Source organism: Aquarana catesbeiana, linkage group LG06, assembly GCF_042186555.1.
Source record: "Aquarana catesbeiana isolate 2022-GZ linkage group LG06, ASM4218655v1, whole genome shotgun sequence".
Lineage (NCBI taxonomy): Eukaryota > Metazoa > Chordata > Amphibia > Anura > Ranidae > Aquarana > Aquarana catesbeiana.
The window spans coordinates 259,036,560-259,054,218 of record NC_133329.1 but is presented as its reverse complement, the minus strand read 5'-3'; the positions used below and the strand labels follow the sequence as shown (position 1 = coordinate 259,054,218).

The window sequence follows — 17,659 nt, the reverse complement described above, 5'->3', positions numbered from 1 at the left end:
GTTGAAAAAAGACACAAGCTCATCTAGCTCAACCAATAAAAGGGAAAAAATGAATCATACAATCTTATACACACAATTGTATACCCACAGTTGATCCAGAGGAGGGCAACAAACCTCAGCAAAACATGATCCAATTTGCTCCAGTGGGGGAAAAAATCCTTCCTGATCCCCCAAGAGGCAATCGGATATTCCCTGGGTAAACTTTACCTATAAAATGTTAGCATCCAGTTATTCTTATGTACATTTAGGAGAGAATCCAGGCCTTTTTTAAAGCAAAGTGAAATTAACTGGCCATAGGGGAAAAAAAAAAAAAAAAAATTGTTTACCCTTTAAAAATATGGTAACTAAATAGGATATTATTTTTGGTAAATATTGATATTATGTTAAAGCATATCTAAATAAACGTGTTCTTACTTGCTTTAACTCTAGTAGTATATGATCATCTTGTCTATCAAAGTGGAGGCTAACTGCAGTGGTTTCCATCCAAGCATTGTCTGTATTTCTTGGGTCATCAACATACCCTTTATATACCTAAAATGAATTCATAGAACAAGTATAATAGTCAATACAGTTCTGTTTGCTCTGACTAAGGTAACTCAGTACAATAGTTTTTGTCTGTCTTCTGCTGCATTAGAAACTTATGTAATAAAGTTTACACATGTGCAACAAGCCAGACATTCAATTCATTTTTCTCATATTAGTGATTAAAATCTCACTTGGCAGCTGTATAAGTAACATTATAGAGCTGAACTCCAGGTCTTCATCCTCTAGGAGAATGCCACAGGAAACAGCTCTCACACATCACAATGGGAGTGTCATGCTCTCTGGCATTGAGAACTGCTCACCATCGATGCTGAAAACTCATATGACTGGCCAGAAGACACCTAGAATTTAGCTATGAATACTGAAAAAGTAAAAAGAAAAAAAAATGCGGGGCTAAGCTAGAGTAAGTCTTTTAGTAAAGGCTTTGAGGAAAGTATATATCCAATGTTATGTGAATCCATGCATAATTTTGCTAATTGTATTTTGAAATCCATTAAGGGACACAGGAGAATTCTTAATTCTTAGACATTTGGGCAATTCTACTGCCTTCAGAAGGTCTGGCAAACACAAAACTTAAGCCAACTGCCATATCCAACCATCATGCCTGAGGTTTATTGGGCAATAAGCACAGAGGAGCTGGCCCAATGTTCCTCAATTTACTTCAAGAATAAAATTTGATGGTAAGTACAAACAAATGTTTTTCTTTATTGTCCCCTGAGGGACACAGGATAATAATAATTTTCACACATTTTGGGACATCCAAAAGCAAATGAGGTGTGGGCAACAGCCACTTAAAGTCCCAGCAGATATGGAATCTATTGCAAGAAAGTACAAAGCTTTCATGCCTGATAAAGGCTAGTTGCAAAAGGCAAGTATGTAAATTGTCCTGAAGAGGGGAAAAGAACACAAAGAATTAGCCTGGTCTTTCTAAACAGGAGAGGTAAACAGGAAACTACCACCTGATGGAATGATGGCCCCTAACTAACAATGTTGAGAACAACTTAGGTGTGCCTGGGATGTGATAGTCACAGTTAGACTGCCTGGGTGTTTAGTAACTACATAATTCTACAAATTATGAAAAAGAACACTGAAATAGGCAAAATGACTTTTTCCCAATAGGAACCAGTAACAGAAGCCATGTGGAACAATTAGCCTTAATAGGGGTGAAAAAAAGCTAGGTCTCAGAGGTACAATGCAATCTTTGCTCCAGCAGGGTTTTGGTATAGCCTCTTATGCTGAAGTAACAGCAATGCGGATAGCTACTGCGAAGAGATTAACTCAAATAGCACATTTGAAGTCTTGATTGGATTTACCGAAGAAAAATATCTATGTATATCAATATCTTGATGCAAGAGAAAAATTACAGAGTTGAGAAAAAGCATTCAACCTTTTAGGTCACTAGCAAAAATTGAGGCATGATGGTTGGATGCGGGATAATATGCTGGCTGACTTAATACTTTTTGTATGTCAGTGTACAAACCTCTTGGGAGCAGCAGTATCACCAAAATGTCTAAGAATTTTCCTCCTGTGTCCCTTAATGGACGATGAAAACATTTTCTTATTCATTTTGGATAGAGTGCAGAAAGATTAGAACCCCTGCCAGGTTTTTACTACTATCCAGTACTAGAGCGGTTTATACAGACAGCAATAATGATCACAAAGGTTCTAGCCCTCCCCTACTCTAATAAATAAATGTTTTTTTTTTTTTCTGATAAGTTGCTGTTTGAGAATTGCCTTCTGGCAAAGCATTGTTATGCCCCGTACACACGGTCAGACTTTGCTCGGACATTCCGACAACAAAATCCTAGGATTTTTTCCGACGGATGTTGGCTCAAACTTGTTTTGCCTACACACGGTCGCACAAAGTTGTCGGAATTTCCGATCGACAACCACGCGGTCACGTACACCACGTACGATGAGACTAGAAAAGGCCGGTTCAGAACCAAGCGCGGCACCCTTTGGGCTCCTTTTGCTAATCTCGTGTTAGTAAAAGTTTGGTGAGAGACGATTCACGCTTTTTCAGACTCGTGGCTTTCAGATCGTTTTCTGCCGTTCAGTTTGTGCTTGTGGGTTTGTATTTGCTCTTCAGTGCGTGCAGTCAGTTCGTATCGGAGTTTTCTGTGCGATCTTGTCCGCTCGTTGCTGTTTTTCAGGTCGCTCTTCACAGGCCTTGCTGTTCTTCAGTGCGTTCTGTTACTTCGTTCTGAGCAGCCGACCGTTTTCTAGCCATGTTTCGTATGCGTACTCCTCGTACAGTTCGTGCTGTGCGGGGGCTTGGTGTTGGGGTCCTGACCTTGACACAAGTCCAGTCCATGAACAGGGTGGGGAGGAGTTCATGGACCAAGAATTGGTTGCTTCAGCGTGACCAGTTCTGTCATATGCCTTTGCTCCGTGAGATCCGTGAGAATAATCCTGATGATTTCAGGAACTTTCTCAGGATGACGGACCCCGTGTTTCACCGTTTGTTGGCTTCGCTGACCCCCTATATTAGCAGGCAGGATACCTGCATGAGGCAAGCCATCACTCCGGAGCAGAGGTTGGTCGCTACCCTGCGGTATTTGGCCACAGGGAGAAGCCTGCAGGACCTCAAGTTCTCGACAGGCATCTCCCCCCAGGCTCTTCTTTGTGGACATTTACTGCTTGTGTTTGTTTTAGCTGACCCTGACAGAAATGTGTGGAGTGCAGAAAATGTCGTGATTGTGTAACCTTATACAAAGCACTGTTGGCTGTTATTTACTAAATGCAAAGACACTTTTCACTACAAGTACACTTGCAACTGCACTGAAACTGCACTTGTAGTGCAAAGTGGATTTCCCCTTAGGAAATTACCCCCATTTTCTCATAAAACAACAATTACATCACCCCAAAAGTGTTGTAGCGTTGAAACAATAATCCACACATTCTTGATGAGCAATCTTTTTAATACCTGCACAATCACATGTGCATTTACCAAAGGTTTTTCTGACAAACCAACATGTTTGTTGTATACCAATTTTTGTGGTGTCATTATCCAAAATCAAAATGTGCATTTTATAGAAAACAGGCCTGTGTAAAACCCACAAGAAAGACACAAATCTTGATCTTACAAAGTTCACATTTGGTAGAACTTGAAGGCAATATCAGACATGAGTATTTAGGAACTGTGTTTGATATTGCGTTCAGATGGGGGGAAATCACCCCTGGAAAAGCCAAATTTGGAAGATGCACACAAATTTCCCAATGTCAACATGTGCTATCTGCCATCGGGGGGATCAAGGGACGTGTTTTGGGGGAGAAAGCCCTTCCTCACCGCTACTTTATAATTGAGGAAGGGGTTGCACCCCCAAAACGCGTCCATTGATCTCCCGTGATGGCAGATAGCACATGTTGACACATTGTGTGCATCCTCCAAATTTGGCTTTGTGCAAAATCACAAAAACATTTAGCACATTGTAGCAGACAAAAGAAGAAAGTGATTTGGAGGGGCTTTAAACTCGCCCCAAAACATCAATGATGTTTTTATATTTGGGAATAACATCATTGATGTTTTGCTTGATGTTTTCCAATTGTAAATTACACCCCATGATCTCCCCGATCAGGATCTGGGCACTTTCAGATGTGAAAGGATCTGGATCCACAACCTCACGATCACCTAAAAAGAGAGGAAACACAAAATAAATTAGGTCTAAAAAAAATGCCGCCATCCATCTCTTATCTGAGCCTGTGGTCGCAGACACTCACCTGTTGTGGTGACTAGTTCCACCACGTCTTCTTCCTCCTGCTCATCTTGTGTTGGTGGGATTTCCCCTTCTTCCAGAGGGGGGGGGGGCTCTGTTCTCCTCGGATGAGGGGTGTCCTCCGAGTCTTTTCTCCCCTATGTAAAACAAAAATGGTATAATTAGCACACAGATATTTGATGGCAGAACTATAAAGATGAAACATTGCTTGGAAGTGGGGTACAATTGTCTATTTTAGCAGAGTTCCAAGATGTAGCTTTTTTAGTGTCCTTTGTCAAGCTGCAATACTTTACCTGTTTGGTACAAGCTTCACAGATGTATCCCCCCCTATAGTATACACTGGAGCACCTGTGTGGCCCCCCTAATAAAAATGGTGTTCTTGTGTCCCACACTAGTGCTCCAGTGTCCAGATGTGAAAACAGCTGCTCAGTGTCCTCTCCTTACACACAATCTAGTTTGCATTTCATTCTAGTAACAAAGCCATCTACACAACCCAATTCTTTGAAGACAAGTATAGGGCCTCAAAATGGTGGCCAAATGCATATGGGCTAAACAATGGTATTTTATAGTCCGAAAAAAAAATGTGTGATCCGAACGAATAATGTGCCCATGAACATGAAAGTTGCCATTTTAAACTGTACAACAGTTCCTAAAAGCACATGGAGCAGCACGAACGTAATAAACACAAGAACAATAGGAACACAGCACAACTACTTACTTTTTTGCAGCACTCTCCGGATCTTTATGTACTGCTCATGTTCTCGTAATTTCAGGTCCGACCACAGCTTCCTGAGCTGATCTTTCGATCGTCGTACCCCGAATTTCCGGTGCAGACTCCTGACCACTTTCGCCATGATCTTGGCCTTTCTGACATTGGGGTTGGGGTAAGGCCCATACTTTTCATCATAGTCGGCCTTCTTCAGGATGTCCATCATCTCCAACATCTCCCCAAAGGACATATTTGAGTCCTTTAATCTCCTTCTGGATCGGGACGTTTCAGGCTCCGGCCTTTCCTCCCCCTCCTCCTCGTTGCTGTACTTAGCACGATCCTGCTGTCTATCCGCCATGTGCTCTTCCTCCACTGCGCTGAACGAAAAGGGGCGGGGAATAGAATAGAAAGAACGTCAGGGGCAGGCGGAGTTATACTCATGCGCAGTGTGTATAAATCGTAACGCGCGCGTCTTACGTACGATCTGTGAGCGGAGGAAGGAGCATCGGAGACGCCGATCGTGCTAACGAAGGTAGGATCTAAACTTGGGCCTATACTGCTTCGAAATGGAAGCCTATATTGTAACAAGATTAGGGGAGTTTGGCCTGACATTAGGGTTTGTCTTGTGTTGTGTCTTGCAGAGAAAATGGATGGGTTCAACTACCACAATTTCCTGCCCCTGTTTATTGACAAGTACAGAGAGCTGCCCTGTCTGTGGCAGGTGAGACACCCCCACTATAACCACAAACAGAAGAGGCAGGCAGCGCTGGAGAAACTGCTGGAGTTGGTGAAGCCGGTGGTCCCCACAGCAACCATCCCCTATTTGAAAGCTAAAATTGGTGGCCTGAGGAGCACTTATCTTAGGGAGCGCAAGAAGGTCACGGATTCCCTGAGGTCCGGAGCTGCAGCAGATGACGTTTATGTCCCCAGGCTGTGGTACTATGAGAGACTGCGATTTCTGTCAGACCACACTGAAGTCAGGGAATCCCTCTCCACTCTTCCTTCCACTCTTCCTTCCATACCAGCTGAGGCTTCTGATGTCCAACCTGGGCCTTCCAGCCAGGAAGAAGTGGAGGAGCCCAGCTTGAGTCAGGTATAGCATTCTTCTACAGATTTCTGGTCAATAAATAAATGATGTTTACTAGATGTTATTATTGAACACTAATTGCTGCTTGAAAAAAGTGTTTTACATATCAATAGACAGTAGTGGGCACCCAAAATTGGGACAAGAATGCAAAATGCTGGGCTCAGAAGGATAGTCTGTTATATTTGTTAACATTGAATTTGCTGCAGTCAGGAGGTGAAAATTGTGTGTGATTGATGAAAACAATACTAAAACTATGTCCCTTTTTCATACACAGGAAGACCTCAGCCAGGAGGAGGCTGTGGAATGTGGCAGTCAGGAGGAGGCGGGGATTATTAGTGTCAGCCAGGAGGAGGCGGGGATTAGTGGCAGCCAGGAGGAGGCGGGGCTAAGTGTCAGCCAAGAGAAGCCAGGGACCAGTCGCAGCCTGACTGAGTCTCAGGTCCCTCCCCTCCGCCTGCCATATAAAAGGGCCAGGAAGGCCACTCCCAGTCCTGTGCAGGATTCAGCGTACAGGCTGATCCAGGAGGCTTTGGCGTCCCTCAGAGCCTTCCCCAGTCCTGAAGAGGCCTTTGCCTGCATGGCTGCCACCAAATTGCAGGGCATGCAGGAGGGCCAACGCAAGATTTCTGAGGACCTGATTTATAAAGTCCTACGTAAGGGGGAGAGTGGGGAACTGACACACAAGACGGATGTCATGGAGAGGGACGATCCTCCTCCTCCTCCTCCTCCTGCTGCCACAACTCCACCACCACAGCCAAAGCCTGTAAGGAAGCGTGGAAGGAAGACCAAAGAGTGATGGCCCTGGGTTCAGTCTGGTCTGACAAAAGCTGCAGTCTCTTGTATGACCACAGCCTGGGGACACAGATGTCATCTGCTGCTTTCCGGATCTCTGGGACTTCTGGACCAGACTGCCCTCCCTTAGATAAGGACTCCTCAGGCCACCAATTTTGCTTTTAAATAATTGATGTCTGCCCCGGGGGTCCAAGGCTTCGCCCACTTCTGCAGTTTCTCCAGCGTTGCCTCCCTCTTTGTTTATAGTTGTGACCCCTTAATAAAATATTTTTCGGTAAATTCTACTCTCCTGTGTGTGTTTTCATCCAAAAAGGACAGTTTGTTGGTGACGATTCAGGTACATTTCTAAAGTACAATGTGAAATTAACAAGGGACAACAACACCAAACAATCTCCTACAGATTAAATAGAACAACATATCAATGGTGTTGTGGGAACTTGTCACAAAAAACACACAAACATTTTCGGGAGTACAAATCAAAATCACCAAAAAAAAATAAATAAAAAGAGAAACACAAAAAAAGATTCTACATTAAAGTAAAAAAACAAAAAAAAAAAAAATATGTTGTCAGATGTGAGAAATCAAAATATATTGAGGGAATCCCAATAAATAGTAACGAAAAAACTTTGTGAGAAGTGTGTGTGAATATGAGCATCAAAACGACTTAATTCTTGTCACATTATAAAGAAGAAGAGAGTGCGCTGTATTAAACCATTTTGAACATTGCAGCGTGACGAAAGTGCTTTATCCATTACGAACGCTAAGTTTACCAGAACGAGCTGTCCCGTGTCGGAATTTCTTCTGAGCATGCGTGGCACTTTGTGCGTCGGAACAGGCCACACACGGTCGGAATTGACGCGATCGGATTTTGTTGTCGGAAAATTTTATCTCCTGCTGTCCAACTTTGTGTGTCGGAAAATCCGATGGAAAATGTCCGATGGCGCCCACACACGGTCGGAATTTCCGACAACACGCTCCGATCGGACATTGTCCATCGGAAAATCCGACCGTGTGTACGGGGCATTAGCAGAAGAGGAATTCAAGGAAAATCTCTCTAATAGAGCAATGGATAACTGTAGAAATCTGACAGGAGGTCTAATCCTTCTCTACTCTATCCTATTATTAAAAAAAAATTTGGGCTTGACATAGACTTTAATGCGGAACTCCAGGCAGAAACAAAAAACACTATTTAAACCAATTTTCAGAAAATCCTTAAATGCGTTTTATGTAACTAGCGTGGGTCCCTAAATCTTGAAAAAGGTCCCCTATAAATATCTGGGCAGCAGCACTCAAGGTCAGCACTACAAGCCAATCAGGCTTTTGACAGATATGTTCAGGACCAGGCTGTGGTGTCTTAAGCAGACCACCAGCTGACCAGAATTAATAAATGATTTGGTAGGTAAAAATGTTGGCTGTCAACAAAAAGCAATGTTTTTTTTTACTTTGGGTTGTTTAGCCCTGCCTGGCTGTTTGCCTGGTTGTTCAGCTTTGGATTCACAAAGTGAATTACAGTAGCTCTCCACTTACTTCATTGCCATTGTTTAACAGTTCTTGAAACTTATCTAGAAATCTGTATTTTAAGATCTTCTTTAGTTTACGTGGTAGTGTTTCTCCTGGTTCCAATGTACCCTGTTTAGAGAAATATAATAATAATAATGATTGTAGATTAATGTATATAATTTTTATTTGTAAAAATCTGTAATAACCCACATTCTTTTCATAATGAATACAGGCGGTCCCTGGGGTTACAAACATCTGACTTACAAACGACTCCTACTTATAAACGGAGGAAGATAACAGGAAATCAACCCTTAGGAAGGGAAACTTACTCCTGTAAGAGTTCTCATGAGGAAAAAAGTGTCTCCACTGAAGCTTTATCACCAATCCTTGTTTAAAATCCTTTCCAATCCTTGTTTCCACAACAACCAAAAATTGTCATTGGGACAGAAAGTGAGGTTAAATCTTCTGGACAGGGGCACAGACAGCAAAACAAATGTTACAGGGGTGTTAACCCTTCCCTATGACATCCAAAAACGAAAAAATAATTTTTTTGGCTGGAGCTACACCTAAAAAACGTACCTGTTCCAACTTACAAACAAATTTAACTTAAGGACAAACCTACAGACCCTACCTTGCTTGTAACCCGGGGACTGCCTATGCAGAAGTTACATTTGGATATTTTCTGTCCTTATATGAATATTGCTACAAACCTTCATATTTTCCTATAGGGTTTAGTATAACCCTCTATCTATTTCTGCAACATATGTATTTATTTATGTAAAATGGTTCAGATAACTGTGCACCTGGATTTCATTATTCACTTTTCTGAATCTAGTTACTATGAAATGTAATTTGTGCATGATTGAGGTGAGAGGCCTTCTCAGGAAAGAGATTTAACATTTTCAAATTCCTTTTGACCTGTACTTCATTTATCTGTATTAGGGATATTTGACACAAGGGCTGGGAAGATTGCTATGCTTGCTGAGCTACAGGGTTGCTTCAACTGTACTGCACAGGGAAGAACTGTCAAAGCACACTTTATATAGTCACCTTAAAATAAAATAATCCCATTCAAATACACTTTATTGTGTGAAGAACCACTGCCCTAAATGAACAGATGTGATTACATGTGGATTATTATAACGGGCAATGATGTACCTTCTTATAATATCCACATTTTACAGATACTTTTATGTCAGATAAGATACCAACCATTTAAAATTTTACATTTTAAATGATTTATTTTAAAGTTTTGTAGTACACTTTTTAATCCCCATTGAAACTGACCACATCTATGAACTGAACACTATAGGAATACTTGCAGCCAGTATAAAATCCCCGGAGGTTAGCTTAGTTACTAGGCTGATGAAGGAGGCATGGCCTGGCCTCCAAAACATGTTCCCATTGGCTACAGAGTGCCAGGGTTTGACAGCACACCTGACAGCTCTCTCCTCGTAGGGGCTGCCTGGTTGTTTGTCCGGATCTCTGCACCACTTCCTGTAGCAGCTTTGACATCCAGTAGCTCCAGCATGGATTGGACTTCTCCACGGTGGTCTAATATATGTCTGACACCTTGGATGTCTGTGAGTGCTCTTTTACTGTGAATTGATGTAGTTTTCAATAAACTGTGCTACACTACGCTGCTTGGTGCCTCTCCTTCTTCTATATAAAACTTTTATATACTTTATATAACTAATGTTTTTACAAACAAAAGGAAACCTACTCCAAGAAGAGCCCAGTGCTCTGATGAGTTGTATTTAATGGCCAAAACTTCTAGCATTTTCTTTGACTTTTTTCTGCCAACAGAGCCATCTTTGTTTCTTTTCCACCTGTGAAAGATTAAATGTAAACTATACAAATAAAGAGGTTTATCCACTGTGTTTTAATTCCAGCAAATACTTTTGTATCATCTGGTTTTAAAAGTTATATAGAAATTGAAAGAAAACTATTTTTACAAGACTACTTAGCATGTTATAGCATATCTAAACCCAAATCCAAAAATGTAATACATTGCAGCTTACTAGTCCTTTAGCTTTTGTTTTATTTTTTCCTTTATTATTATTATTATACAGGATTTATATAGCGCCAACAGTTTGCACAGCACTTAACAAAATGAAGGCAGACATTGCAGTTACATTACAATTTGGTACAAGAGGAATCAGGGGGCCCTGCTCATTAGAGCTTACAATCTAAAAGTCAGTTGATACAAATGGTAATGGCTGTGGGGGATGAGCTGATGGAGGAAGTAAAACCATGTATTAGTTAGAAGCAGGATAGGCTTCTTTAAAGAGAAGAGTTTTCAGGAATCATCTAAAGATGGATAGATTAGGGGACAGTTAGACAGAATGGGGTAGGGAGTTCCAAAGGATGGGAGAAGCTCTGGAGAAATCTTGGAGGCGAGCATGGGAGGAGGTGACAAGGGAGCTAGAGAGCAGGAGTCTCTTTAGTCTCAACTTGTCATCCCAAGAATAATACAGCCTGAAAAATTAAAATTGATGAAGTCGTAGTCTAAGGACTGGTAAGCTGCAATATATTACATTTTTGTTTTTGGGTTTAGATAGGCTTTAACAATAAGGTTATCAAAATGTGTGACATGGGAGAATAAGTATCTGTAGGAAAAAAATGTGTGTGTACATGTTTTTCTGTGTGTGTGTGTTTATTTGTTGGTGTGTGTTTCAGTGAAACAGTGCATCTTACCAACATGGCAGTAATTTATTCATTTCAGGTACTTATATAGCGCCGTCAATTTACTCAGAGCTTTACATATACATTGTACTTTCATATCAGTCCCCTAGCCTCAAGGAGCTTACAATCTAAGGTCCCTAACTCACATTCATACATACTAGGGACAATTTAGACAGAAGCCAATTAACCTACCAGCATGTCTTTGGAGTGTGGGAGGAAACCGGAGTACCCGGAGGAAACCCACGCAGGCACAGGAAGAACATGCAAACTCCAGGCAGGTAGTGTCGTGGATGGGATTCGAACCAGCGAGTAATGAAGGGTAGCAATTATCCCAGATATATGCTGTACTGTTAAGAGCTTGGCATTAATCGATAAATAAGGCAACATGCACACATGTTTAAATTGTCGCTTAAGAAAACTGTCATGATGTGAATATTACATATGTACTCTGTGAAGCTGTGCAATAGTTGGTGCTACATAAAAACTGGAAATAAATTAAAAAATATGAAATTTCCTTCATACAAAAGCCACTTCTTTGACCAGTCTGGGAATGATTATTACTATGGTAAAACAATGATTACATAAAATGCCCATGTGGCCATGTACCTGCATTTTGCATTCATACTGTACAGTAAGGTTTTCCTTATTTAACATAATTTTTTTTTTTTTTACAGAAATCAAGAGAAGACGTTTGACTTTAGGGTGATACCATTTATTGGCTAACTATGCATTGTAGTACAAACTTTTGAAGTATGCTGGCCTTTTCTTCAAGCAATCTATTTATTTCTACTTCTGTCGATAGTAAACACAGTACAACACTCTGGTTCTAAAGAAATAAACTATATCAAACTATTAAAAAACAAGCAACTACCTTCATAACAGTTTTATATTACAATAAATAATTATGAGATCATTTATATATGGTAATTCAAGTAGACAATTTTACTTAATACTCAAATATCATCTTTTTTGTTTTTACCAATAAGCTATTGCTGGTGCAAATGTAAATAAGCAACGTGTACATACTGTGTTATTATAGGATGAATAGCATGGTTTGGACCAAAAAAGCATAAACTGCCTCTGCCTCTCAATCCAGTTCGACCAATGGGATTCCTGCCAAAATAAGATTCATGTCTATTTAGTATACCTTCCTTCATTATAAAATGCATAAAATTAGCATATTGCAGCAGGTAAACATGCCGTTTTCACTAAAGCTTATGGTATATTTCGGGTACTATCTTAATGAAGGGATATTTCAGTTCTTCACTTTAGAGCATATGCCAGGATTAATAGATTTAACCTTCTTAGATACTCTTTTTATTCACTAGGTTGAGTTAGCATTAGCAAATGCTGTAAGGAAAAGCTAACAACCTAAGGACAAAGAGATAAAGATGTGAAACTTGTGTTCAAAACAAAAAATATATACTTACAGTGGCAGACCATCCTGTACCACATAGCTTGCACAGTAGCTTTGACGATTGACTGTTCCATCTAATGTGTTGTAGTTTATTTTCATCAAAGAATCTGGGGAGCTAAAATAAAGGGAATTTCCTGTTCATACAGCTTGTTTTAAAGGATTATATATGTTTTAAAATACAAATGTCTCTGGTCGGTAGAATGAGATAATAAGAACACCAAAACAGGCTAGAAAGCAAGGATTGTAACTCCACTAGAGTTGGAAAAATAGACATTGGAGTAAGAGGGAGTAATGTGCAAATTACCTTCACCTATGTGTTTTTTTTTCTACTGAGCTTTCTCCTCAAAGGCTTTTAGTATGAGTTGTTTCATGGCGGAGAAGTATATAAGTGAGAAAGAAGTGTAGGTAGAAGGAACCTTGAACTGGGGCCAAGTAAGACTTTGAAAGGGAAAGTCTACACAAAAAGGATAAAGTGATATATACACTGGGGTTGCTTTTTTACTAAAAGAAAATAAACTATAAAGTTAACATTTACTTAGCTTAGCAAACAAGCTAAGACTATTTTCAATTAAAAAAAATCAAGTTTTAAAATTTGCCCCACACATGGTTTGGTATTAAAAATAAACAGAATTTCACCTAATTTATTATTTAATTCTGAAAGGTAAGCATATACTTTTCATATTAAATACTTTTTTGCTAAGTTACTAGCTTCTATTAGTAACATCAACCCCACCATAGGGCATCTCCCCACTCCTCCAATGCATTTTCAGTGGTTTTTACAGAAGAATATAGGGGCACTTTGAACAACCAAAAAAAACCCAAAGACCACCATAATTTTCTTTACATACAAATATTTCATACTTTGCATTCTTGCTGCACCAGGTTTTCCTGATTGGTTGCATGCAGGATTGTAGATGTTTCTTTTAAAGGGTAAAAAAGGATTGTAGATGTTTCTTTTAAAGGCTAAATATAACAGTACACTTGTAATGGGTAGAGGCAAAACAACAATAGTATCTTTGCACAACATATAAAGAGGAAGCACAACCTACATACAGTATATAATGAGATGAACAAAAAAACTTTGCGCCGAAGAAAATAAAAATTCCTCAGATAAACAAACAATTGCCAGCAGCAGTGTGAAAATGAGCTGACTAGCATCACTGTGAAATAAAGTGGTTGAACACCGCCCTTAGCTGATATAAATTCAAAAATAAAAAAACATAAATCGGTGAATCAAACAGAACAATTGTTATAAACGTCCCACTTTGTGAAAATTGCTCATACGTGGATAAATAATCGGTGCTCCAATGCTTTGTGTTCAGACAGAAGCGCCCCACATGGATATACACTCACTCCTAGACGTTGACCACCTATCGCTAGAGTGTATAGATTTATGTGAAAAAATGCTGCTTCAACTCTTGACACAAAATATATATAGTGAAGCAGCCAACACAACAATCTGACTATTTGTAAATGTATGAGGAACAATAAAGTCTGGCGCTAGTATGGTATTAGAAAGAAAGTGGTAGAGCAAAAATGATAATGGTGTCTGAAAAGAAGGATCAAGGTCCTAAATAAGTAATGATTAAACCCGTGATGAAGGGGTATCTCTTCAGAAGCAAAACAAAATCAATAAATAGTACAAGGTGAGAACAAGTACAGAAAATCTGAAGAGCAACTGTGATCCAGTGTGTCTGATGTGATGGGAGTGACCCAAATGAAAAATATCTCAAAACTAAAAATCTCAATAGATATATATAATGAAAAAAAAACATACATAAATGTGATGTGAATAAACTCAATATTAAATGTCCATCAAAGTGATACCATGGCATAGCCCATGGGTGAACTCAACCACATAAATATGTGAGATATTAGTGTCCGTCACTATCGAGTAGGATGATCACGGTGTCTATGCGACATGGTGGGTGCTCCAGTCCTCATATATGTTAGAGGGAGACTGTTAGAAGCATCTCTGTGTGTAGATGAGTTCTTCTCTCAGCATGATGGTATTATCTCAAACAAATAAGCATAAAATGCCCTTACCAGAAAGGGTGGACTCACAGGCCGTGGGCGGTGAGTCAGAAAGGCTTGTACCGTCAAACGGTGTGATGCAGCAGACCGTAGGGTTATTCAGACCAGGATCCTATCGGTGGACTTGGCTTTGGTGTATGGTGTATCCCTGGGGGAGTTGAACCGGACTGGGATATCTTTAGGGCCTGCTTCAATCCTCGGCTGAAAACCACCCCATCAACGATCATCCATGCGATAAAGCGAAGAGAAAAACAGAAAAACCTCCACATAGTGTGAATACATTTAAAGCGTTGTAGCGTTTATTGGTATAAAAATTACAAAAGATTATATCCAATAAGTAAAAAAATGTAAAACCTGGGCAGTAAAAATACGGCTCAAAATAAAATGAATAGCGCAGTAGGTGATGGTGAGGGTAAAACAAAAGAACCCGATGCGTTTCGTCCTCTAAGACTTCTGCTGGGGTATGAATCTGCCCTCCATCCACTGCGCTTTATATAAAAATGATACATAATCATGTAAAACAGCTGTTAGCGGTAACGTGTGGCATGACTTCCGGGTTCGGCAATGTCACAGACAATCTGCGGTCATGTGACAATTGAAAAGCCAATCATGTCCCCCCAAGGCTGGGCGGGAGCCAAGCCTCGCTCTTATCCTCCAATCAATGCTCCTACGTCCTCCTTGTAGGATGATGGTCACATGCTAACCACGTGATCCATCTTGTGCGGAATGACGTAAAGGCCTCTCAGGCGCAGCGTATCATAGGAGGCAGGAAGTGGAGGCTCGTCGATCCAAAGCCTGGAACGCAAACATTTGAGTGATCGGAAGTGGAAATATAATCCCAACATACCCACAGAGGACCCCGATCAATACCAGGAATAGATTCTCACCACTTAGAGAAGAGCGATCTGGGGACTATCGGAATTCCCAGTATTTTTATAATTATAGAGATGGAGATCATTCTGACCGATCACCCTTCAATTACAACCAAGATGTGACGAGGCCCTCTTATCCGGGGGTTTTTTAAAGGGAACAAGAACACCCCAAATGAAACCAAGAACAAAACGTGGTACCAGAGGGGGGCGGCGCGCCAGGAAAAAGAAAACGTGTATAAAAGATAATGGCATCTTTAATTTAAGTAAAGTCGATTTCTCTCCAGCGGAACTCAGTGTTCTTAACAAAGGACTTAAATTCGTTCCTCCAAAAAAATTGAACAAATTCTCTGCAATCATAGATGTACACAAATATGTGCGCAAACTTAACATACAAAGATACATTGCGTCCAATCCCAGCAGGCCTTCAAACCTACTCATTACATATCACACTGTTCACTCAGGATTAGTCAATCCATCCTTATTTAACCCTCCAGCTCCCATAGCTCCGTCTATCAAAGTGTTTCGCGATCTTGTGCTAGCTGATTTAGAAGGACTACCAAAGAAGAAAATTTACACGGATCCCAATATCAAAATTGGATTTAAATCTCTTTGCGAACGCAAAGATCTTGTCATCCGCCCAGCCGACAAGGGTGGCGGGATTGTCGTTCTCGATAGAAATGACTATCATGCCGAGATACCAGAAATCTTAGTGATACAGACACATATTTACCTCTGACAAAAAACCCCACTTCGGAGTACAAAAAAACTCTGGTAGATATGGTGGATACTGGCTCACAGTTGGGTAGCCTTAATAAAAAGGAGAAGTGTTTTTTAGTTCCGGTTGTCCCACGTATCCCTATAATCTATTACCTGCCCAAGGTACACAAGAGTGTCACCCAACCTCCCGGCCATCCGATCATCAGCGGGATTAATTCCGTGACCTCACGTATAGGGAAATATATTGACCACTACCTCCAGCCTACAGTCAAAACTATACCATCGTTTTTGAAAGACACCAGGGACACCATTACCAAATTACAACAGGTTACATACAACAAAGATCTTATACTAGTTACGGCCGATGTAACATCCCTGTATACTTGTATTCCCCACTAATTAGGCCTGGGAGCTGTTGAATTATTTCTATCAAGAGATAAAACCATTCCCAGGACCCAAAAGAGGTTTATTATGGATCTGTTACGATTTGCCACGAAGTCTAATTATTTCTGGTACAACAACCAATACTATCTGCAGACTAAGGGGGTAGCTAGGGGGGCAAAGTTTGCCCCTAGTTTAGCGAACATTTTTATGGCCAAATGGGAGGAGGATGTCGTCCGGGCCCTGGATCCACCCCAGTTGGCGCTATGGGCCAGGTACATCGACGATATCCTCCTCCTGTGGAGAGGCAGCATGGAATCATTGAATAGGTTTATGTTATATCTGAACGATAACGAGGTCGGTATCCGTTTATCCCATGAGGCTAGTACCTCCACGATACATTTCTTGGATCTGGAGATTACAGCTGTTAATGGTCATTTAGAAACCAAAACCTTCTTTAAGGTCACCGACCGCAACGGATATATTCCGATCGACAGCTGCCACCACACAGCATGGCTTAAATCCGTCCCTCAGAGCCAGCTGATGAGAATCAGATGGAATTGTTCTCTTTTATCAGACTACTACTCGCAAGTCGAGACTCTCAAGTTAAGGTTCCAAGAATAGGGAAGCCAAAGAATAGAAGCCAAATCGATCAAGAAATTCAAAAAGTGGCTTGCATCAATCGATTATCTTTGTTGGATGAACAACCCAAAAGACCCCCAGATAATAGACATAAATGGTCCTTCCTCACTCATTACTCTATTCAACATAAACAAATTAAGGACATTATTTCCAGGCTTTGGAAAGTGCTGAAAAATGATTGCATATTGGGTCCTTTGCTCCCAGAACAAGCTGAAGTGATCTACAAAGGTGCACTAGCAATAGGGGGCCAAATGGAACAAAATGTAATAGACCTCCCTAAAATTCCATCCTTTTTTTCATGACCTAAAAGGCTTTTATCCTTGTCGGAAATGTACAGTATGTAGGCTTAATACATGTAAAGCACGGAAAATTGAAACATTTACGTCATCTACCGCTGGAAAGGTATATATGATGAAACAGTTTGCTACATGTACCACGAAGTTCATTGTTTACCTCATCACTTGTCCCTGTGGAAAACAATATATAGGGCGCACAATACGCAACTTTGCTATACGAGTGAACGAACATATCACAGCCATAAAAAAAGGACGCACTAATCACAGT

General features: G+C 40.6%; 1 protein-coding gene across 1 annotated transcript in view; it reads right to left on the bottom strand.

Annotated features, from left to right (window-relative positions):
• Positions 1–17,659, bottom strand: part of TRPM2 (transient receptor potential cation channel subfamily M member 2) — a 328,183-nt gene that overhangs the window by 15,202 nt on the left and 295,322 nt on the right. Inside the window, 5 exon segments of the mRNA XM_073633225.1 lie at positions 415–531; positions 8,375–8,476; positions 10,071–10,176; positions 12,059–12,145; positions 12,463–12,564. Of these exon segments, the coding sequence (XP_073489326.1) occupies positions 415–531; positions 8,375–8,476; positions 10,071–10,176; positions 12,059–12,145; positions 12,463–12,564 (514 nt within the window).